General features: G+C 40.5%; 1 protein-coding gene and 2 non-coding genes across 5 annotated transcripts in view; 1 reads left to right on the forward strand and 2 right to left on the reverse strand.

Moving 5' to 3' along the window:
* The window catches only part of CDC123 (cell division cycle 123), a 55,207-nt gene extending 31,224 nt beyond the window's left edge, over positions 1 to 23,983 (reverse strand). The window contains exons 1-4 of one of the 3 annotated variants that reach the window (XM_077897224.1): positions 23,726 to 23,980; positions 19,188 to 19,259; positions 6,092 to 6,149; positions 5,796 to 5,828 (exon numbers count right to left, since the gene is read on the reverse strand). In XM_077897224.1, coding sequence (XP_077753350.1) covers positions 5,796 to 5,828; positions 6,092 to 6,149; positions 19,188 to 19,259; positions 23,726 to 23,799 — 237 coding nt within the window. In that variant the 5' untranslated portion in view covers positions 23,800 to 23,980. Of the gene's footprint in view, positions 1 to 5,795; positions 5,829 to 6,091; positions 6,150 to 16,662; positions 16,745 to 19,187; positions 19,260 to 23,725 lie in introns of those variants that run through there. The other 2 variants (XM_077897225.1, XM_077897226.1) reach the window with 2 other exon arrangements.
* On the reverse strand, positions 11,065 to 11,137 carry TRNAK-CUU (transfer RNA lysine (anticodon CUU)). Its single transcript has one exon. It is a non-coding gene; the product is annotated as a tRNA-Lys (tRNA).
* On the forward strand, positions 15,475 to 15,601 carry LOC144315031 (U6atac minor spliceosomal RNA). The gene has a single exon (XR_013380847.1). It is a non-coding gene; the product is annotated as a U6atac minor spliceosomal RNA (small nuclear RNA).
* Positions 23,984 to 24,033: the final 50 nt, after the last annotated feature.

The raw sequence follows: 24,033 nt of genomic DNA on the forward strand, positions 1-24,033 counted from the left end.
ACAAAGCTGGGGGCAGCCCAGGTGGCTCAGCAGTTTAGCGACGCCTTCGGCCCAGGGCATGATCCTGGAGACCCAGGATCAAGTCCCACGTCCGGCTCCCTGCATGAAGACTGCTTCTCCCTCTGCCTGTGTCTCTACCTCTCTCTCTCTCTCTCTCTGTCTCTCATGAATAAATAAATAAAATCTTAAAGAAAAAAAAAAAAAACAAAAAGCTAAAAAGACAGATATCACGAGGCATCTGGAGATGTGAGAAAGGACTGGATGATTCTCTTAACATGTACAGTTATTAAGTGAAGAGACAGATGGAATGTCACCTGTACACATACTCCAATGCGCCGAAAGAACACCTCATATTTAAAGGGCCAGAAGGCTTTCCATCTAGAGGAAAAGACTTTTGGACATAACCCCAAAAGCCTTCATGAGAATGAGAAATAAATGATGTGCTTAACTGTATTTAAACACTGCTATTTCCAGACAAGTTTTAATATAAACAGAACTCAAAAATAGGACCATGGTGAAGTTCAAATGTTCTTTCCTTTTTGGTTGATTTTTAATGCAGTTTACATAAGCAAGTAACCAAAACGTCCTAAGTGTCATTTCAACCAGGAAATAAAGAGAAATAGTGTGAACAAACACTCTTCCGTGAGCCTTATGTCACTAGCTAAGAAGCACATGAAATTAACAGAGAAAAGAGGACTGAGAGACCAGAAGTGGAGCGGCAGGGGACAGAATAGAAAAATACTACCAGGGCGCTACAGTCACGTTATCCCTTTATATTTGCCGCCCCCTACTGGGCAACTGTAAATTCTGAAAAGGTCTAGTAATGACCAGTTCTTCCGTGGGGTCAAAAAAGTTAAGACTAGGTCTAGAATAAGCTAAACTACACCTTGCAAAAATAAATCAAATGGCTTCTGTTGATCCCCTACAGTCTAATTCAGTCATGACAAAGAGAAAACTGTGCTCAGAGTCTGGGAAACAGAGGTGCCTAGGTGTCTGCCTTCAGCTCAGGCCATGACCCTTTGTTTCTGGGATCGAGTCCTGCATTGGGCTCCCTGTTTGTGGGGAGCCTCCCTCTGCCTCTCCTCCCGCTTGGTGTTCTCTCTCAAATAAATAAATAAAATCTTTAAAAAACAGTCTGAGAAAGAGACCAAAAAAATGTCAGTTTAAAAAAAAAAAAAAAAAAAGGTGACCTATCCCCAAACTAGAAGCCAGCTTTTAGCAGTAGCCTAGTGAGTAAAGAAGGAAGAGATCAGGGCAGGCTGGATCCCCTTCCTTTCTGTGATCTCTAGACAGGTTGGCAGCATCCTTAGTATCTGCCATCATGTCCATCTTCCAAAGGACATCTTCAGCTTCAACACAGGAAATCAAACAGCAGCCAGAGAGGCTTTCAAAATGATTAACAGCCTGAGTCCTTTATTTACTATTTGCCCCTCCCCATGAGAAGGAGTTATGATCTATGTTAAGCCAATAAATTCCTTATGATCTGCTAAAGTTGCTGATGTGGCCTGCCTAGGGTTCTATCCATTAAAACACTTATCTAAAATCAATATTAGCAATATTTTCAATGAACGGTGTAGTTACAATTTAGTACAGAGTGTAGTTATGAATAGACTGTTTGTTCACACTATTTCTCTTTATTTCCTGGTTGAAATGACACTTAGGACGTTTTGGTTACTTGCTTATGTAAACTGCATTAAAAATCAACCAAAAAGGAAAGAACATTTGAACTTCACCATGGTCCTATTTTTGAGTTCTGTTTATATTAAAACTTGTCTGGAAATAGCAGTGTTTAAATACATTGTAGTTACAATGGTGTACTTACATATTTTACAATATGAAGGGATTCGATCTTCAAAGAAAAAACAATTTTATTTTCCTAACCCATAAAACTTCACCTTGATTTTTTTATGTATTATATTTCGAGAGGTAACAATCCTCAAGTTATTCAATGTTAGGAAATCATGCTATAAGAATCTTCAAACAAACTTAAATTATAAAAAGTTTACATATTGTGGAGAAAAATGTGTGATTCAGTAGGAGACTATGTATTATCTACCTACAGCACACCCTCTGGATTATCTGATTCTAGCTAGGTCTACCAACTGCTTTAGAACTTGGCAAATGCTAAGTAAGTGATAATAATGAAAAGTATTTATATGGACATAAAAATTCTATCCTGCCTAATAGGGAGCCAGCTATCTTCTCCCCTACCCTTGAGGGAGGCAAAGCCAATTCTGCCTCATTTACATATTCATTTCATTATTTCTAATCTATAAATCTATAATCTAATCTAATCTATAAATGTGTCTGTCCTTTGGATTCTCTTTGGAACCGGTTAAAACATCTGCCTAGATCCCTCGTGAGTTAATAAAACCTTCAAGATGTGTTAAAGAGTTTTATATCAATATGGGAGTCATAATTCTACCTTTTTATTTTGAAAATTACCTTTCTTCAGATTTAATAGGATTCTTTTAAGCTCATAGTTTAACAAGTTGATTTTAAACATGCAACACCTCAGTTTTCCAGGAAAAGGTTCCTGTTGTGATTGATAAAATCCATATATATATATATATATATATATATTTTTTTTTTTTTTTAATCGTATCTGGGGACTTTCTGTGATCCAAGCTCTCCTGTCTTTCCAACTACACCTACCATACCATTCAGAAATGTATTTCTTTTCTTTTTTAAATCATGAAATGTTTAAAATATACAAAAATATATATATATCCGTGCTCCTGGATCCATACATTCAACAATTTGGTACACTTAACCCAGACCTTTAAATTTCTTAAGGGATCAAGGCTATAATACAAACGGAGATTCTGACCTCTCCTCTCCCCTCCCTAATCCTAACTTTTCCCCTGCCCCTAGGCAACCAGCATTACAGATTTGGGTGTATTCTTCTAGTCATGATTTATACTCAATGATATGCATGCCTGTCCATAAATTAGAGCATTTAAAAAATTTAACATAACTCCTACCATTGATATGCATACCTTTAGCGAGCTGCTCTCATTTCTGAGATTCACCTACCTCAATTGAGTTTTCCCATTTTTAATTCAGTGTTTTTGTATCTCAGATTAATAGACTATTACCATTCACCAATACCTTCTATTTCCCTCCTTGGGTCTTGGCCCACATTCCTCTACAAGTGTTCTGCATTAATGTTCCCCTGCTCAACAACATCTAGTTCCACCCAGCAAAACCCAAGCCACTTTAGTTACTTTAGTAACTTTTTATTTTGAAATAATTTCAAAAAAAAAAAAAAAAAAAAAAAAAAGAAATAATTTCAGATTTTCAGAGGCATTAAAAGAAGAGTAACAAGAATTTCCATATGCTCCAGCCAGGCATTTACCATGTTTATTTTATCCTCCCCGACCCCAAACCTCTCTCTCTTACAGATCTTTGCAGATGTGTGCATTTGTTTATACATATGCACATATAAAACAAACCGTTTTTCTTCCATTCTTAAAATAAGTAGAAGTAACCCCAAATACTTCAGTATGTTTCCTAAAAAAGCAGCAACATTCTTTAATAGAACTTAGCAAATTATCAAAATCAGGGAGCTAATGTTGATAGAATACCATTTTCTCATCTACAAAACTCACTCAAAATTGCCCATTTTCCCCATTATGTCTTTTATGGTAAAAGAAAAACACTTCTTTCTGAGGATCCAGTCTAGAATCACACCATTTTGCATTTAGCTGTCTTGTCTGCTTAATCTTTAATCTGTAGCAGTCCTTCTTTCTGTTATCCTTCATCTTTCATGACCTTGGCATTTGTGAAAAGTACTGGCAGTTATTCTATAGAGTTTCCAAAAAGTTGTATTTGCTGGATGTTTACTCCTGATTAGACTTAGGTTATGCATGTTTGGCAGGTGATGTGTCCTTCTGAGTGAACTATATCAGAAGGTACACAATTTACGTCTGTCCCATCACTGACAAGGTTACCTCTGATCATTCAGCTACCAGGTCTTTCCATTGTAAAGTTACTAATTCCTCTTCATAATTAGTAAGTACTTTTGGTGGAAAAACTTTGAGAATATCCAAGAATCCTCATTCTCATCAAATATCTACACTCTAGTTTTAACATCTATTCCATCAGTGATTACTGTGACGGTTGCAAAATAGTGATTTCCAATTCTGTAATTCCTTCTATGTTTGTGAGCTGGTGCCTTTTCTACTATAAAGGGCTTCTGTTCCCATTTTTTTTTAATATAACCATTTATTTGTCAGTATCACAGACCACAGATCTTAGCAAATGGTTATACTCCACTAATATCTCTGTTTTGACACTCAGCTATTTGGTCAGTGGTTCGGAACCCATTCAAGCTGGCCTCTGTACCCTTTCTCTCATGTTTGCCTCATTCTTACTTTCTGACACAAGCTGTCACAGGTTCCTCTTCACTTTCTTACCCCAGTCTTGACTTTCTCCAAGGAGCTTCAATTCCTTTTAGTGGAGAAGATATCTAGAAACCAAGATCAGGGCACTAGATATGCTCATGGCTACCATGATGTCACTGTATCACTGCTTCCAGTCCTTAGTGAATAGAGTTTGGTAGATACACATACATAAATTATTAATTTCCCTATCTAGCCATCTATTAAAAAGCATCAGTTGGCATTGATAATCCTCACCACTTTTAGGGTCCAAGTCAAATATCATGTCTTCCCTTTTGCCCATTTCTAGATGATCTCAGTTCTAACCATTCTCTCTGTTGGGACAGCACTTTGTCATCTACTCCCAAACTGAGGCATCTTTCCCTGCTGGTTTATAAACTCCCTAATGGCTGGGATCAAACCAAATTCATCTTTGTTCAGAACCCACTATAATATCCTAAATATATGAGATAACTAACATGCATGTTTAACAGAACAGGATTTTCAGAAACAAGAGAGTAACTAACCTGCATGTTACCTAGAGTAAAATAGACCATGGAAACTTTCCCTTTCTGTGTATGTTGGCATGCTTTTTATACCTAAGGAAATAGGCTGGTTTAGGCCTTTCCACTTCTCTTGTACTGTGAATTACAGGTCTCTTCCATTAAAATAAACAGAAGTATCTTCTTATTTAGAATTAATATATAGAATATAAACTTCCCTAAAACTAGTGTCCCTTGTGCCTTTATATATATTTGCAGGAAATTTTATAAAAACCTTTCTCTTTTGTCTCAAGGTATGAGAAGTTTAATTTATCTATATTTTTAGAAATATGTTTTACTTCATTCTTTTAAAAATATTTTTATTAAAAATATATTTCAAATTGAATAGGACAATAGCATTCTTATCTCTTATCTGAGACTATAATATACTCAATCAACTTCTACATCTTTATAGAAGATACTGGTTAAAGCCATACAGTTTTCTACTCTTACTTGAAAATTAATTTTTACACCATGTAAATATATCTGAGTAAGTGAATATAGATTTCACCTCAATCTAGCTTCCACAGATCTGGGAGTCTCCAAGTTTAATATTAGGCATGACTGCTTCTTTCAGGGTTCAACAGAAATAAGTCGAAGCACCGACTATGCACTTAAAATATTTCTTTGAAATCAAAGAGAAAAGAATGGCAGGCCATGTTTGCCTATAAACAATGATTCAAGTTATTTTTCTAAGTAATAAATCAAAGCTAATAGTTTCCTCTGTTTTTGTCATACAATGTTTTCTCAATGTTCATACTACATATGAAGTAGTCAGTAAAAGGGAATTTAGAGAGGTATTATTGAAACACTGAAGCACCCTGTGTCACAGTGCAAAGCTGTCCCTACACTTGTGTGGCTTTGCTCTTACCGTAAGCGTAGCCGTGTTCTCGTCGTCTGACCACTGCACAAAGAGGACAGAAACAGAGTATTAAATGTGGATAGTGCACTGGGCTTCCAAAAAGCAATGCTCCGTCTAAAAATGACACATAAGTATGAGATATCACTTTCTGAACACAAACTACATGTCAAAGTGAGATTTTTGTGTAATTTCTCACTTTACCAAATGTATGCAGAGATGTAAATATCAGAATCATTTCAGAGATCACTTAAATTACAACAGTTTAATAAAGGTTCTTTTTTGTTTTGTTTTGTTTTTTAACCAACCTGTATTTCTTCTGCTTCATTATCACTGTTTGGTTGAGAATGTGTTGGTGGATCTTCCCTAGAAGAACATAAAACAAAAATTAAGCAAGGAAAACACTTTAATACCATGTATGTAGTCATAATTTCAAGTGTACGGACTATAAATTAAAAAAAAAAAAAAGGTCTCAGAATTGGAGGATGTTAGGAAAAGTTCATTTCTTGAGACAGAAACTAATATAAAGCTGATATAAAATTAATTAGTACACTTCCAGTAAGAGATGGCAAAAGAAGCACTTTCTGCCCTTTTCTCAGAAAATCACTAGAACCAAGGAAAGGAAAAACTCAAACTCCAGCTCTGAAGGCATGAGCAGTCATCTACAGCTCTGAATCCCAATACATGAGAAATGCTGCCATAGACAAGGAAGATCAAGTGAGATGAAGAGGCCAAAAGGAATCACCCAAAGAGCTGTTCTACTGAAGAGCTGGAATACCCCAAAATGGCAAAATCAAGAATCTTTTGCGTATGTAGTGAAAACAGAGTGTGTGAGCTAGTGTTAAGAATGTCCCTGGATTTGGACGGGCACAACAGAAAGGTGTGGGGAGAGAGGGAAAGAAAGACTCAGACATGCTATCTTTGAAGAAGCCAGTGAGGAAAGCACGTGTAGAAAAGGACCAGCTAGCAGCCAATCTTCATTGCCTAGGGAGGAAGCAAAGGTGAAAACACAGAGTATTCCCTCTCATTAACACTAAAACCACAAATAACTGGGCTATGAAGAACTCACCACATCAATGAAAGCAATAATAATCAGAATAAGAACCAGCATAGGATCTGTACCAAGAAACTACAAGAAGGGAAAGGGAGGCTACTGGTTGACCATGGGCATTTATCTATCCCTATGTTCCCTCTTGAAGCTCCATTAAAATGGTGGGAAAAATCCCCACCCCCCCAAAGGAGACAACCGCAGAAAAGAGACAGCAACAGAAATTTGGAAAACAGAAAGCCAATAAGAAGGATAACCCAGGGCAGCCCGGGTGGCTCAGGGGTTTAATGCTGCGTTCAGCCCAGGGCCTGATCCTGGGGACCTGGGATCGAGTCCCACATCAGGCTCCCTGCATGGAGCCTGCTTCTCCCTCTGCCTGTGTCTCTGCCTCTTTCTCTCTCTCCTCTCTGCTGTGTTGCTCATAAATAAATAAAATCTTTAAAAAAAAAAACAAAAAAAAAAAGGATAACCCAGTGAGCAACAGGTAGAACCTAGAACTCCACTAGATGATGAGACCAAAGCTCTGGGCTATGGGCTACCAACAGGTGACTTGTGTGAAGTCCACAGAAGAGGCAGTAAGACACAAGCAGCCTTCCTCACCCTGCACACCCTAACAACTAATCCTTCCATGAACCAAAGGACTCAGGTCTGTAACGTCCCAGAGGAATATTAGGGTGAAATGGTAGAGTATGATGAAAAGCCATGTGAAAATCACACTAACAGTGAAGCCTCTGGTCCCTTTCTCCCATCCTGCTCCCAGAACACACACAGACTACAAGATTCTTCTCTGTAGAAACTGAAACCCCCTGAGGACAAACCTACAGATAACTGTCCTCCGGAAAACTTTCATCAATACCTGCTGATTGTGGGCACTCTTAGTAAGTGAGTCCCAACTGGGTACAGAGTGAGTGTGAGTACAAGTGTGTGTGTCCTCACTCTTAAATATGAAGAAAGGCCTAGAATCATTAGAAAACTAAACAAAGGCTCTAGGATGAAAAAAAAATGTTTTTTAAAAGAAGAAAAGTATATATAGGAAAGAGACAATAAAGGGACCAGATTAAAAATATTTTTTAAAATCATTAATATAGGGCAGCCCCGGTGGCGCAGCGGTTTAGTGCCGCCTGCAGCCCAGGGTGTGATCCTGGAGACCCGGGATCGAGTCCCACATCAGGCTCCTTGCATGGAGCCTGCTTCTCCCTCTGCCTGTGTCTCTGCCCCCCGCCCCCGCTGTGTTTCTCATGAATAAATAAATAATTCTTTAAAAAATAAATAAATAAAATCATTAATATAAAGATAAAAGATAAAGAGGATAAAAGAGAAAAAGAGAAAAGAAGATACTGCATCCATGAGTGAAGAACAGGAAGCTATAAGAAAGGAACAGAGAAGGGGCACCTGGGTAGCCTAGTCAGTTAAGCATCCAACTTCTGATACCAGCTTAGGTCTTGATCTCAGGGTTGTGAGTTCAAGCCCCACCTTGAGCTCCATGCTGGGCATGAAACCTATTCTGGAAAAAAAAAAAAAAATTTTTTTTAATTAAGAAAGAAAGGAACAGAGGATAGAATTGAACTTGAAGAAATGAAAACATGATAGCTGCTAGTTAAAAATTCAATAGAATGAATGGCAAAATGAAGGAAATTTCCCAGAAAGAACTAAGAAGACAAAGAGATAGACAACAGAGAGGGAATGATAAAATTCAGAGAATCCAGCAAGATCCAGCATCGAAATAATGGAAGTTCAAGAAAGAGAAACCAGAAAATAAGAGAAAATTATCAAAGATAGAGTATTTTTAAATGTTCCCAAACTGAAAAATATGTCTCTAGAATGGAAGGGCTCACCAAGTACACAGCACAGTGAATGGTTGGGATGAAAGGGTGCTTAGGCGATGTGCAAAGGTGGCCACAATAATTCTTCCCATCTTCTCTGTGAGGAACCTTTGCCACTCTTCCTATCAAAAAATGGCATTTATATCCCCATTCCTTTAATTTAAACTAGCTTCAAGACTCATCGTGACCAACAAAATGTAGAAGTGACATCATGTAATTTTAGGTATCAGAAGCCTTTACAGCCTCCACTCTCAGGTTTGGAATGCTGCCAACACTATGTAAAGAAGCTAAGAGTCGTCTTCTGAGATGAGAGACTACAAAGAAAGAGAGGCCCAGCATCAACTGCCAGACATATGAGGCCACCTTAAAAGCATCCAGGTGTTCAACAGAACCACCAAATGACTATAGCAACATGACCTTAGCAAGACAAACAGAAGACTCATCCAGTGTCAAGAAGTATAGAGGCTCTGAGAGTTTACCCCACTTGCAAGCTAACAGGCTAGCTGGCCAGAGTGTCCAGACTCTGGCAGAAGACATATGACTCTTAGGTCAGAAACAAAGGACTCAGACTCACAACACAGCATGAAGTATGAGATCCATCTGTCCATCAGTCCCCTCTGGCCCATGGGAGGTCAAGGAGTAGCCAGGTTTGCATCACAACTGAGGAACCCTGAATTTAAGAAACCTCATCTTTACTAAACCTGCTCAGTCTCTGACCTAAAGGCAGAGAGGCTGTCTTTACCTGTACTAGACAGTAAATAAACCTGCTTTCTGCTAGGGAAGGAGCCATTATCTCTACCTTCCAAGGTTGTTTGCTATATAAACATCCTTGAAAAGATAATCAAGAACAAAAACTATCAGTACCTCTGCTTGCAAGATAAGTAGTAACTGAGAGAACCAAAAATTGTCTCTCAACACTCAGCTGAGCAATCACTGACAAAATGTTTATTGTTCTAAGTCTATGTTTGGTCAATACAGAGGAACTATCATAAAATATAAAGGAATATATATATATAAAGGAAAAGAATTCTAAAAAACAATCATAAAGAAAACCAGGTCACAATAAAGGAACACAAATCAAAATGATAAGGGATTTCATAGCATTCTAGAAGACAGTAGACCATACCTTCAAAATCACAAGGGAAATTTTCTGCCTAGAATCCATACTAAACCAATCCACCCTTATCCCCCTGCCAAAAATCTATAGATAAAAAATTTTTTCAGGTATAAAAACACTCAAAAGTTTTTCCTCCTCTGCTTTGTAGAACATGAGATTCAATAAAACAAGTAAATCAAGAGACCCAAAAATATGGTATCCAAAGGACAGAAAATCCAACACAAAATAGTAAAGTTCCAGGTGACAACTGTATACCAACCTGAAGAGCTACTGGATTGGAATAGGAAGAAGAGGGATTGCTAAAGTGAAATCTTCAGGAAAGGAAAATGGAAAATGGAAAATTTGGAAGTGCCCATGAGTATTTAGAGAAATAGTTAACAGGCTTATGACCTGTCTATTGGAACGGTTACTAAGTATTAGGACAGACACATGAAAAATAAAGCAAATTTAAAGAACATGGTCATTAGTAAAGAAAGAGTAATCAGCCACAGTGGTAATCAGCCAATAATGTAGTAATATTGTGACCACTGGCTACTGATTTAACCAAAAACTGTAATGAAGATAGAGAAAGTGCAAGAAAACAAAATATTCAAATACCATAACACAAATTCAAGAAATAATATCTAAGGAGGAGATAATATTAAGAAATAATCAGGGGATCCCTGGGTGGCGCAGCGGTTTGGCGCCTGCCTTTGGCCCAGGGCGCGATCCTGGAGACCCGGGATCGAATCCCACATCAGGCTCCCGGTGCATGGAGCCTGCTTCTCCCTCTGCCTGTGTCTCTGCCTCTCTCTCTCTCTCTGTGACTATCATAAATAAATAAAAAAAAAATTAAAAAAAAAAAAAAGAAATAATCAGTCTAAGTATATTGTTATGAAATACAAAGCTACCGACAGTGGTTCCATTCAAATTTGTTGAGGGTGTATCATATATTAAGTGTTACAGGAGCAATCACTAGAAAGGCATATCCTCCCTTAAAAACCAAGAAATTGACACACTGGCTCGTCAATCATTCAATCAATCGGTTGTAATACTGGTTAATGTATATCAATCAGTTCCCTAAATTTTTTTTTTCTTTTTTTTTTCTTTTTTCTTTTTTATTTATGATAGTCACACAGAGAGAGGGAGAGAGAGGCAAAGACACAGGCAGAGGGAGAAGCAGGCTCCATACAGGGAGCCTGACGTGGGATTCGATCCCGGGTCTCCAGGATCGCGCCCCGGGCCAAAGGCAGGCGCTAAACCGCTGCGCCACCCAGGGATCCCCTAAATTTTCTTTTTTAAAAGTAAGCTCTACGCCCAACATGGGGCTTGAACTCACAACCCTGAGATTAAGAGTCACATGCTCTACCGACTGAGCCAGCCAGGCACCCCAATTCCTAAATTTTTATCAACCCTTTGTAATCCTAAAGAATTGAGTTCCCAGATCCATGAAGCTAAGAACCAGACATTGTAGTACAGTGATAATACTAACACACTGTCACTTGTGAATCCCTGCCCAAGGAGCTAATTGTTCTTTCTCTTGCATCTCTCTTTAAATACCACATATTTTTAAGTACATTATTATCTTTAATAAGACTTACTTAATCTTACAACACAAAAGACAGTGAATGAACTTGAAAATGCACTTTACCACTCTAAAATATCACTTTTTAAATGATATACATTTTAAAAATCATATTTATAACCAGTATATCCATATAGTTCTTCAGAGGAATTTATTACAGTGCCCACTGTGACATTATGTCACAAAACCTGGTCACTGTAGAAGATGATGGAGAATATAAACTTCCAATTTATTAGACTTGCTTTCTAAGGTATGTCTCAAATTACTGAGGACTGAATTGGCTAAAGTATGATGCTAATATTTATAAAATATTCCATATTTCCAATATCACATCTAGCACAGAGCTGGAACATAAGAGCCATGGGGAACCTTAAAGAGCACTGGCTTTGGAGGCAGACATAGCTTGAGTGTGTCAGTTCTACTACTGTAAGCCGAGACCCTGCACCATTATCCTGTCTGTAAAACCAGCATAGTAACAGCTACTCTACAGAGTTGTGAAGATTCAAACCATGATCACACCTAAGAGTCGTTTTATGATTTTGTGTTTTATGATTGGCATCTATCATTATTCTGCCTTGAGGGAGACAGATCAGGAAAGAACAAACTTGGGATCAGAAAGGGGTAAGTAAAGATTAGTTCCTGGAAGCAGTGAGTCAGACCACCTGAGTCAGATCCAACTTGTGAGCCCAGATCCAGGATCACCTCTATCATAAAAACTTCCACAATCATCCCAGTGATTATTTATACTTCAAAAACATTCTTAGAAGAATACTGGATGCTTTTATTCCCCCCCTAAAAAACGGGCTTCTATTTACTTACATCTTTAATTTAGCTACTAAACAGGGATATCCCACCCATCTTATTTCTGTAGCATGCTCCGCACCCATCTTAGGAGGGTGGGACCCACCCAATAATGTGCAATAAAATGAATCACTCTATACCAGAAATGCATGCCACTAGCCTCCTTTCCCCTACCCACTGTAGGCATTAATAATTGAATCAAGCATTCCTTCTCATTGAACCCCAGATATAGCCTCAGAACCCTTCTCAACACATCACTCCAGGAAACCATTACCAGTAGATCTGAGCTGGCAAACAAGATAAACCCAGTAATCATCCCTTGGTCTGTACTATTCATTTGACTTCATTTAGGCCACCATGGAAAAGAGTAATCATGGTCATTTATTCACTCATCCAACAAATACTTAGTGAGCCCAGACTCTGTACTGAGTTATAAATGTAAAGAACACACCTTCCAGAACTGAAAGCCTGGAGTGAAACAATGTCCTCAATGTAAAGGTAATGGGAGATTAGGCATGAAGAATCAAGAGCTATGGCGGACCCCTTTGGCCATTTCCCATTTCTCTGTCAATAAAACCTCCAATTTTTTCAGAAACAAAGTGCCTCCATACCTAATGGACTTTGCCCAACCACAACATAGACTCATCTACCACACATGGCTATTCTATCCCATTTGCCAGTGAGGGACCTGACTCTGATCCACAAGGGCCAGGGAACTCCTGAGAAAGTTTGTCCTGCTCTTCAAGAAGGAGGTGAGACAGGATCTCATATATCCTGGACTCTGGATATGATAGCGTGAGGGCATGATCCTTGAAACAACTATGGTGAACTTGGGACTCGGGAGGAAAACCAGGAAGTTCACAGAGAAGCTGATTTTGAGTCCTAGCATCACTGAACTACTATACTTTCCCATAGTTGCCATGCCTTAGGGCTTCTTATGAAATAAGCTATTTGCCTCCTCGGTTAAGTCAAGTTTAAAACTGGATATTGTTTTAGTCCGTATGGGTTACTATCACAAAATACCATACACTGGGTGGCTTATAAACAGGGATGTACTTCTCATAGTTCTGGAGGCTGGAAACCCAGGATCAGGGGGCCAGCTCTGTTCCAAGCTGCAGATGGCTACCTTCTTGCTGCATCCTCACACGGCAGAAGGGGTTAGGGAGTTAGGGAGTGGGGCACCTTTTATTAGGGCACAAGTGCCATTCATGAAGCCTCCACCCTCGCCCAATCACCTCCCAAAAGTCCTACCTCCTCAGACTGATTATCTCTGGGCATCAGAACTTCAACATATGAATTTGGGGACCACACAAACACCTGGACCACAGAAGACATTCTGTTACTTGCAACCAAAATCACCCCAACTGACCCAGGGAACAAACACAGGGAGCACTGGATGGCAGGTTGGGAAGATTAAGAGCCTGAACAGACAAAAAGTCAGGTTCATTTCACGGGAGATGAAACTGAAGAAATTCCATTCAGAAGCTGGTATGCCTTTTAATTTATTTGTAACAACTAACTTGGAAACCTAGAGGAAAGCACATAATTAGGAAATTTTGCTTTCTGAGATAGGTACCCTAAAGGACTAGTGTTAAGAGCATAACTAGTACAATGGTTAGTGAAAGCTATTTGGCAATACTGGTCAAGAGCCTTAAAAAAATTTTTTTTTAAGATTTTATTTATTTATTCATGAAAGCCACAGAGGGAGAGGCAGAGACATAGGCAGAGGGAGAAGCCTGAGGGGAGCACAATGTGGGACTCGATCCCAGGACTCCGGGATCATGACCTAAGCCAAAGGAAGGCAGGCACTCAATCACTGAGCCACCCAGGTGCCCTGAGTCTTAAAAATTTTTATAACCTTTGCCCTGTAACTAGAGTCTGGAATTCTTATTGCACAGAAACAATCCTAAATGCAAACAGGGTTCCAAGCAAAAATACATTCACTGTAAAAAAAATTTTTTTTAGTAAAGTTGTAAATACCTAAATGTCCAACAACTATGAAATTAGATCAGTTATACCAAATGCATATACATGGATATTATGCAATTACTAAAAATAATTTTATGCCATTTTAAAAACATGGAAAAATCATGCTATGGTGTTCAATGAAAAAATATATAAAATTATGAATGTGGTATGCTCATAATTTAGGCTAAAATACACATTTAAAAAGGCTAGAGAAGATATGCCAATATTTGAACAGCATTTGCTTCTGCTTCTAGGTGGTGCAATTATAAGTGATTTTTTTTCCTGCTTCTCTATATTTTCTGTACTTTTCGAGTTTATGATAATGAGCAAGTATTACTTTGATAATTAAAAATGAGATGGGGGCATCTTTATACATGATGGGATTTCTAAGCATTCATATTGCTCCCACTCCCTACCATTTCAGAATTTATTTTACCCAACAAAACTAAGTCATACAGGGCAGCCCGGGTGGCTCACTGGTTTAGTGCCGCCTTCAGCCGGGGACCTGATCCTGGAGACCCAGGATCAAGTCCCACGTCGGGCTCCCTGCATGGAGCCTGCTTCTCCTTCAGCCTGTGTCTCTGCCTCTCTCTCTCTCTCTCTCTCTCTCTGTGTGTCTCTCATGAATAAATTAACAACAATAAAAAACTAAGTCATATATATTCCCATAGTCCCATGCTAAGGAAAGATGCCTAACTGATCTATCTCGGTATCTACAAATAACCAGTACTAGTTCACTACTGGCCTACTCACAATAAAAGAATATTCAGTAAGTCTAGTTCATTAACTCCTCTTTATCTGTCACTATAACATTGTATTCTTTGATGCAGAGAAACATTCCATACAAAGGAGCTAAAATGTTCATATGTTAATAGATGCAGTTACAGTACTCTATAGATAATATTTTATATACACACTCATTCACCTAATGGTTACTATCTGAACTCAGGGAGAAGTTACTGATAGAAACCAACCTGGATTACTCTGGCCTGAGCTCAGATCATGTAGGACTTTAACTGTTGAACAAACGAAAACTATTAGGATGTCCTGATCCCAGGCCATGAATCCTGTTGTTGACATAAACTCTAGGATTGTGCTGTTATCCCTAGGGTAATTTATTCTGTTGACTGATATCTTATATCAATAACTAATGGTTGATATTGTGACTAGTGACTCTAGATTTTAATCACTCAGAGGTTGTTTTTTCTCCAAGGTCATCCTAACCAAAACTGTTAACTCATCTAAAATTTTATTATCTCTTTAGTTTAAATTATGTTATTTTCAGTTAATTAAAGCTCTACAGGGTCTTCTCATCTTACCTTTTTATTCCCTCAATCTTCATGGGAAGGTTAAAAAGATTAGGATAGCAAGTATTGTATTAACTGAGAGGAAAGTTAGCATTCCTCTTGACAAGGATGGAAGAGACTCTCAGGCCTAACAACACACATATGGTTAAGGCACTGCCACCCATTTCGAGGCATCTAACCCTTGTTTTTCAAGTAACAGATAACAGTAGAGAACAAATTGATGGTCACAGAGGGGAGGTGGATGGGGGAATAGGTGAAATAGGTGATGGGGATTAAGGAGTGCACTTGTCATGATGGGCACTGAGTGATGTATGGAAGTGGTCAATTGCTATACTGTACACCTAAAACCAATATTACACTGTATGCTAACTAACTAGAATTTGAATAAAAACTTTTTAAAAAATTAACACTTATAGATTAAAAATATATATATATAAAACACCATTGACTCTAATGAAAAAAGAAAAGATTAGGATAGTAAGGAATATACTAAGAGGGATACACAACCAAGCCCACACACAAAGTATAAAAACTGAGTTTTTTTTTTTTTTTTTTTTTTTTTTAAAGACACATTTAGGGGCACCTGGCTGGCTCAGTCAGTGAAGCATAGGACTCTTGATCTCAGGGTTGTAAGTTGAAGCCCCACATTGGACATACAGATTACTTAAAAATTAAATCTTTAAAGGAAAAAAAAGACATTTGAAGAAAGCTACTTAGCAATGAAATGCAGCAACACAGATGAATCCCAAAAGCATTATGTAGAGGTAAAGCAGACAGACACAAAAGAATAAACAGTATCTTATTTCACTTACAGGAAGTCCTAAAACTGACAGAACTAAGACATGAAGATGTAAGTCAGACCAGTGTTTGCCTGGCTTAGGTTGGGGACGGTAGGCAGGATCGACCTGAAAGGGGGGCAGGGGCTTTCTAGGGGAGTGGGAATGTTTGCTATTTTTCATGGAAAAGGTGATGAAACAGGTGTATGTATTTATGTTATACTCAGGACCTCTGCATTTTATTATAAATGTCCTTCATTTAAATTATACCTATAATTGTCAAGTTTTTACTACAAAAGGAATCTAAGCTATAAAATTACTACCCTTTTCAAATCAAAGGCTTTCCTCAGCCTGAGCAAGTGACATCTTCATGCATCTCGCTGTTCAGTCAGAAATTAGAGGGTGATTCTTGCCCCCTCCTTCTCTATCACCAAGTTCTGAAGGTACAGCTCTAAGACGTCTCAACTCCACTCACTTCTCCCCCTCCAGAGTCACCACCATAGTTCAGCCACTGCCAGTTTGCTCTTGATCCAATGTAGTATCCTCCTAACTGGTTTCCAATTTCCACGTGGTAACTGGACCTCAGAGTTCTTTAATGCATTCTCACTGACCTCAGAATAAATTCTAGAATCTTTAACAGGACTCCCACACACCCTCTTACAACCTCCCCTAATGGCAGCAACCCACCCTTGCACCATTTGGCCCTCCACGCTCCTGCCACATGACCCACTTGTAGTGTCCTGCAGGTCAAGACCTTCCATGCCTCAGAGGTCTCCTTAATGCTATTCTCTCAGCCTGGAAGATTCTTCCCTCCACCCATCAACTGACTACCTTCCACTCAAACTTCCCATTTCAGAGGCTCCTAAGTTACTTCTTCAGGGTATTCCCTGCAATCCCTAGCCAGCCCACCCCCAGTGATTTCTTGTCTCATCACAATTTTCACTTACATCTTTACTGGTGTGCCTGTATAATGTTCGGACTAAGATCCGTGATGACGGTGAGAGCAGTTAATGTTTTTTAAGGGCATATGATACGCCAGTATTGAGTGAAACACTTTACACATTACCTCCTTTCATCTGTGTAACGACCCAAGGGGAGTCCTGGGATATCAGTCACCCCATTTACATACAGTCAGGGAAAACGAGGCACAGAGTGCTAGAAATCACAAAGATATGATTTGACAGTAGGCAGTGGGACAGAAGGACCAGTGCCACCACACTGTATCAACTCCCACAAAACACGAATGAACCGTCAACTCCAAAAAGGGCAGAATCCTTCACCTTGCTGTGAAGCAGGGTGCTGCCTGGAGCCGTTCCAAGGTATTTAACAGGGTCTGCCACACGCTCCCGCACACGTCTGGCCAATGGAAAACATGGGGGCTCTTCAATATGCTTAGAGTAGGGAAATCTATCCAGTATTTGCTAAGGTAAGAAATCATTTTTTTTAGTCCCATATATATGACTTCATTATTGTTCCAGATTTGAGAATAATAAAAACTATGTCATTGGTATCACAAAGTCAAGTTTTGCCTAACTACTCTACTGTCTCCTTATCCTGCAATTATTTCAAATTAATGAGGCTCCCAATTAATAATTTTCAAGTTATTATGAGGCTGAGGATACAAAAAACATAAATAAAATCCAGAAAGCTACACAGAAAATTCATCAAAGAGGGGGGTGTAAAATTAGTATTACTGTGGGGTACCTGGGTAGCTCAGTTGGTTGGTTATGCTCTTGTTTTCAGGTCAGGTTGTGATTTCAAGGTCATGAGATTGAGCCCCGCACCAGGCTCCATGCTCAGCATGGAGTCTAAGACACTCTCTCTCCCTCTGTTCCTCCCACTCCCACCCAATTCACTCATGCTCTTGCTCTCTCTAAAATAAATAAATCTTTAAAAAAATTAATGTATTGGGCAGTCCCGGTGGCCCAGCGGTTTAGCGCTGCCTTCAGCCCAGGGCCTGACCCTGGAGACCCGGGATCGAGTCCCATATCGGGCTCCCTGCATGGAGCCTGCTTCTCCCTCTGCCTGTGTCTCTCTCTCTCTCACTCTCTCTCTCTCTCTCTGTGCCTCTCATGAATAAATAAATAAAATCTTTTAAAAAAATTAATGTATTGAAAACATATACAATATTCTACTTATATTTTTAAGTTCCTTCACCCGACAAACGTCTATCAAGCACCTCTATGTGTCAGGCACTGCTCCAAGAACCAGGAACAAAACTGTCCAAGTCCCAGTTCTGATGAAGCCGGCATTCTAATACCAGGACAGTTATGGGAACTATGTCAGATGCAAAGAAGTATTATGCAGAAAAATGAAGTCAGGCAAGGGGGTCAAGAGTAAGGCACCAAAACGTGCCCACTCGTACCATTGAGCAGTATGCGGCCTTAATGGGAAGGAAACTGACACACACCGTAATATGGGCAAACCCCAAAGACATCATGCTGGTTAAGTAAAGCTGGTCACAAAAGTACAAAGACTACATGATTCCACTCATGTGAGGTCTTTAGAGTACTCAAAATCATAGGCACAGAAAGTAGTAGAATGGTGGTGGCCAGCGGCTAGTGGGAGGAGGAAGGAGGGCATGCAACTCTGGATCTCAGGGCCTTGAGTCCAAGCCCCGTGTTGGCAGTAGAGATTACTTAATAAACTTAAAAAAAAAGAGGAAGGATCCCAGAGGTATGTCATAGCATGACCTCTTCCCCCTGCCACCCTTTCCCTACCTCCATAAAGAAGAGTTATTATCACACCGATTTTCTCAAGAAAAAGGTGAAAGGACTGCCCAATTTCATACCTGGCGACTACTCAATTCTGAATCTTATTAATTGAGCATTGACGAGAAATACAGGACAAAGATCAGGACATAATTTTAACTAGGAAAAAAGAAAGGGAGAGAATGGTGCCAAAGCTAATGTATATATTTAACGTGGTAAATTACTGGATTTAATCATCACAACATTTCTTCATGATAAAGTTTCAAGAATTTTTTCTCGTATACATTACCTTCCTGAAACCACCAGAGTTCCATCATCAAGTAAATAATCCTTCACATTCTGAGGAAGTGGAAGAATGACACTAAAAACAAAAATTAAAAAAAAAAAAAAGCATTTACCAAAAAGGCATCATTTTAAAAAGACCAACCATAAGCAGAGAGAAAAAAATTCCAAACCCAATTAATTTATTACTTGTTCCCTTTATGTTTACTATAAAGTGCGAAATGTTAATGATACACATTTGGTAACAGCACACTAAAAATTAGAATAATATGAATAAATCTTGTGGTAAACTAACTGCAACTCATGTATTACCACAATCAGGGTCAAGAAACAAAACCAGTCAAATCCCAAGAACCATAAAATTACAGCACAAAAGGCAAAAGCTCAAGAGAACTTTGAGTGAGTACCCATGTTTTTAAGAAATCAGACACCAGCAGATATATTTGCAGCAACACAGGAAATGCAGCAAAGAAAGGAGAAAGAGCATCTGACCATCTTCTTAAGACAGAGGGCAGAGGCAGACTTAAGATTTGGAAACCATTCTTTGGTTGGCAATGCGCACAAGAGGCTAAGAATTCATGATGTGTCTGGATGAGTTGGGGTGGCCTTTTGTTCAAGTGACTGCCAGAGCCATAAAGCTGCTTTAGTTTAATTCATTTCAGATAATTAAGGGACGGTAAAGCCGTACCTGGAAGTCACTTCAAAATCTCATGGGATCATTTGTTTTTTGCTCTGTGATCATAAATCATCAAGCAATTCTGCTATTGTAATGCTATGACTTTGAGGCACATATTCTTTAAACAATAAAAAGAAATGATGGCCTGCTTAGATAGAGGTACGAGAACACCATCGACTTACGCATCATTTATTTATTTTCTGGCAAATTAAAAATGGCTTCTGTGCATAGAAAACATTATTTGTGGGCTATTTCAGTTTTAAAGACTAATATCTGATTTATCAAATTTACAATTTCACATTCAAAAGTCTAGTTCTTCAGGCTTTCGAGGTCAACTATCAGATCTTCCTATTCTATTTGTAAATCTGCTAAGTTTTAAAAAATTTCAAGTGAGCCTTTGAAACTTAAAAGTTGCTCTAGAATTTTTAATTCTGTTATGAAAAGAACCTATTCAATTTTATTTTTAAATATTTCAGTTGTCTAATCACGAATAAGCCTTCCCAAATACTTAACTTATAACCAAGCCAGCAAACTAAAGCCTAAGTGCGATCTAAGGCTCTTGCGCACATTCCAATAGTATCTTAAAACTTGAAAAGTTTTCTTACTCATTTTCCAAGAGAATTTTTGAGGTTTACCTTCTCAGGAGCCTGAGCCTGAGAAATGCTGGCAGAGATGCCAGTTCCTAGACATCTAGGCTGGTATTCCCAACCACAATGAGAGCACACAAGCCCTCTTTTCTGCTAGTCATGTCTCTAAGTCCCCAAATTGATCATTTCAGAGTCCACATCCCTTGTTTTGAGTTACACTAATTCTCAGGTCTGATTTGAACCTGGACTTTCCCTCCGGGTGGCATCAACCCTGACTGGATTCAAAACAACTGTTTACTGTTGGATTCTATGCTGAATTCTTTGCACATTCTTTCTGCTGGAGGGTCTTCAACTCTTAAAGATAGTGGCTGGCGTGGAGTTAGATTCTGCTTACTTCTCATGGATCACTGAGTTCTACAGTCCCAGTTCTGAAGTCATCCTAATGAGGGTATCGTGCATTAAGTTATGCAAGTCAAGGAGAATACCCAAGTGGTTCCATTAAGAATGCAAAGCCTATGAGGGGGAAAAATACAAAAGAAAAAAAAAAAAAAATCACAGTACAGCAGCATGTTAGGTGTTGTCCCAGGTGAGGAGGTATGTACCAAGGGCTACCAAATTCGGAAGAAGAGGAACTGTGCCTGAAAGACTGGGGGCCATAAACAAGTCATTGCCAGGCAAGCTCTACACAAAGCTAGTGAGGCTGTCAGAGAAGAATTTAGATCGGTCTTGAAACACAAGTACAGGTGAGAATACAATGGAGGCCTGACTGATGTAAATGAATTAAGTGACAAAGTACTTATCTCATTCTATAACCTATTCAATACCTTATATATCCAACACCCTATTCCATATCCCATTCAAGTGAATATAATTACATACATATGGACAAGTTATTCTGATACAATTTTTGAGGTAAAAAGAGGCTTTAAAGGATTATTTAATATAGCCTTTATGTTTGAGAAAAGTAACAGGTTTAGAAAGGTAAAGGGGCCCAAAGTCATCTAGCTCATGATTCTTACGCCTGAGTCAAAATTCCAGAACTTGTCAAAAAAATAAACTTGTATTCTTATCCACCTAATCATTTTTTGAACCATGATTAATAAGCACTGAAAAATAATGCTGAGTCAGTAACAAGAAAATGATCTCAGCATTAAAGCTGACAATGACAATGACAAAGCTAATACAGCTCCCACCGCATTGGCCCAGGTTGTGCAGGGATATCCTGGCACGTATTTGGATCCAGTGACATGACCGCACAACTAAACAGACTAAAGAAATAGTTTAAAGACAGAGTCACGAACAGAGTCAGGAAGCATGGCTTAGTTGTGGGCTCTACAGAAAATCCCACCTCTTGCTTTATCTGTCATTCTGAGCTTCATATGAATGGTACAGATTCTAAATGAACTAAAATTATTTTGCTTCCAAAGAGCTTTGATTAAATCCAAAATGTAACAATGAGAGGCTCCCCGGAGTGGCTCAGCAGTTGAGCGCCTGCCTTCGGCCCAGGGTGTGATCCTGGAGACCCAGGATTGAGTCCCACGTTGGACTCCCTGCAAGGAGCCTGCTTCTCCCTCTGCCTGTGTCTCTGCCTCTCTCTCTCTCTCTCTCTGTCTCTCATGAATAAATAGAAAAAAAAAAAGAAAGTAACAACAGGCAGCGTTTACTACACGCCAGAAACTGTAGCAAGCATTTTAAATGTCCCATCTAATTCCCATGACAATCCTATTATTTTCTCAAATTTCCAGATGGGGCTTAGAGAGATTAAGCAATTTGCTCAAGAAGCAGGGGGAACCAAAATTCAAAGCCAGACAGAGGGCCCTGATTCCAGGATCCAATTCTTGAACCGCTATCCTCTGCTGGAGGGGAAGGCCAACTATGCCAGGGGTCACACAAGGCACCTGCAGAGAGTTGCAGGTCAGTTCACGTGAGCTCAGTGTGAAACATCTGACAGGTTCACAAACACCCCTTCAGTCACACCAAAGCAAATAACTCATCATGTCAAACCCAAAGCCTTTTTCAATTATACGAGGTAACAAAGGACTGGATTATCATGAGGGCAGATCACTTCTCCATTCGCCTGTAATGTCCACTGCTGCTGCTGAAGCCCCTCCTTTCCTTTTGGCTGCACTCCAACCGCCTTCAAATGCAAAGATTATCTTCCTTTGAGCTGAGCTGCTCTAACCTCCACCTGGGAGCAGACTCTATGTACGAATAACAGGACGGAGAAGAACCGCCGTCCTTTGAGTAATCTCCTTATGCCCTCAGGATTTCAAAACCGTTTCCCTCGGGGGGACGCCTGGGTGGCTCAGCTGTTGAGCATCTGCCTTTGGCCCAGGTCATGACCCCGGGGTCCCTGGATCCAGTCCCACGTCGGGCTCCCTGCATGGAGGCTGCTTCTCCCTCTGCTTGTGTCTCTGTCTCTCTCTCTCTCTGTGTCTCTCATGAATAAACAAAAATCTTAAAAAAAGAAAACAAAACCGTTTCCCTCTCCCTATTCACACTCTGCACCAAGAGGCCTAAACGGGTAAAGGACAGTTGGTCTATAAATACCTGCTCCTCTGGGTGGCCTAAAGGGGAAGCGGGCAAGTTACAGAAAAATCCTGTCCGTGAACATGCACTTCTTTGATGTCTGCCTCCCCCTGCGTGGAAGCCTGCTCCTTCATCATCCTCCGGATGTAACGATCGCCCTGGAACACTTCGGGCTGTTCCAGCCGCCTTGCCTCTCTTTACCTTGAACGTCCCGGGGCAGGATGACACAGTTACTCCTCGGCCCGCCTGCAGACCCAGGCCGGCTTCCCCGCTGGAGGCCAGGGGACCAGAAAACCGAGTCTGCTCCGCTCCTTGCCCAGGCATGGCTCCAGGCATGGCTCCCGCTCACGGTGCTTGCTTGTCCCCGCGCACCCCGCACCCCGGAGGCCGGGCGCCAGGAAGTCCCCTGCGAAGCCACGTCTAGGGGCGGCGACGCGGACCCCGGGCCTCAGCCCGCTCCGTCCCCGCGTCCCCCGCCTCTGACCTTCAGCGCCCCGCGAACGCCCCGCGAACGCCCCGCTGCCTCCCGCGGCGCAGCCCCCGGAACGCCGGGGCCAGCCTGCTCCGCCTCCGCCCCTGAAATCCCACCAGCAACTCGGAATCTCCGCACCCGCGCGCGCTCCCATCCAATCGCTCTCAGGCCTGCTTTTTCTTTGGGGGGGGGGGGGGGGGCGCGGAATGGAGCTAAGACTCGCCCCAAAATGTCGCAGTTCCCCATCGCCGATCGCCCCGGCGCAGCCCCTCCGCGCTCACCTCTTGATAGTAAGGCTTCGGAACAGGGGGTACCACGCGGAGAACTGACAGCGCAGCACATGCTCCTTCTTCATCCTCCAGCCGCCGCCGCTCCCTCTCCTTCCAAGCCCCCTCCCGGAACCCAGGTCTCCCGTCCCGGAAGTCGCCGCCGAGCTGTTTTGGCTCAAGCACTCTTCCGGTCCGTCAAGGAAGGCGGTGGTAGCGGGAACGCGAGCGAGGAGGCTCGCGGGGCGTCCTTTCACGAGCGCGTCGGACGCGCACACACACGCGCGCGCGCATGCGCACACGCACAACGCGCCCGCGGCTCG

The sequence above is a fragment of the Canis aureus genome, chromosome 5 (assembly GCF_053574225.1).
Source record: "Canis aureus isolate CA01 chromosome 5, VMU_Caureus_v.1.0, whole genome shotgun sequence".
NCBI lineage: Eukaryota > Metazoa > Chordata > Mammalia > Carnivora > Canidae > Canis > Canis aureus.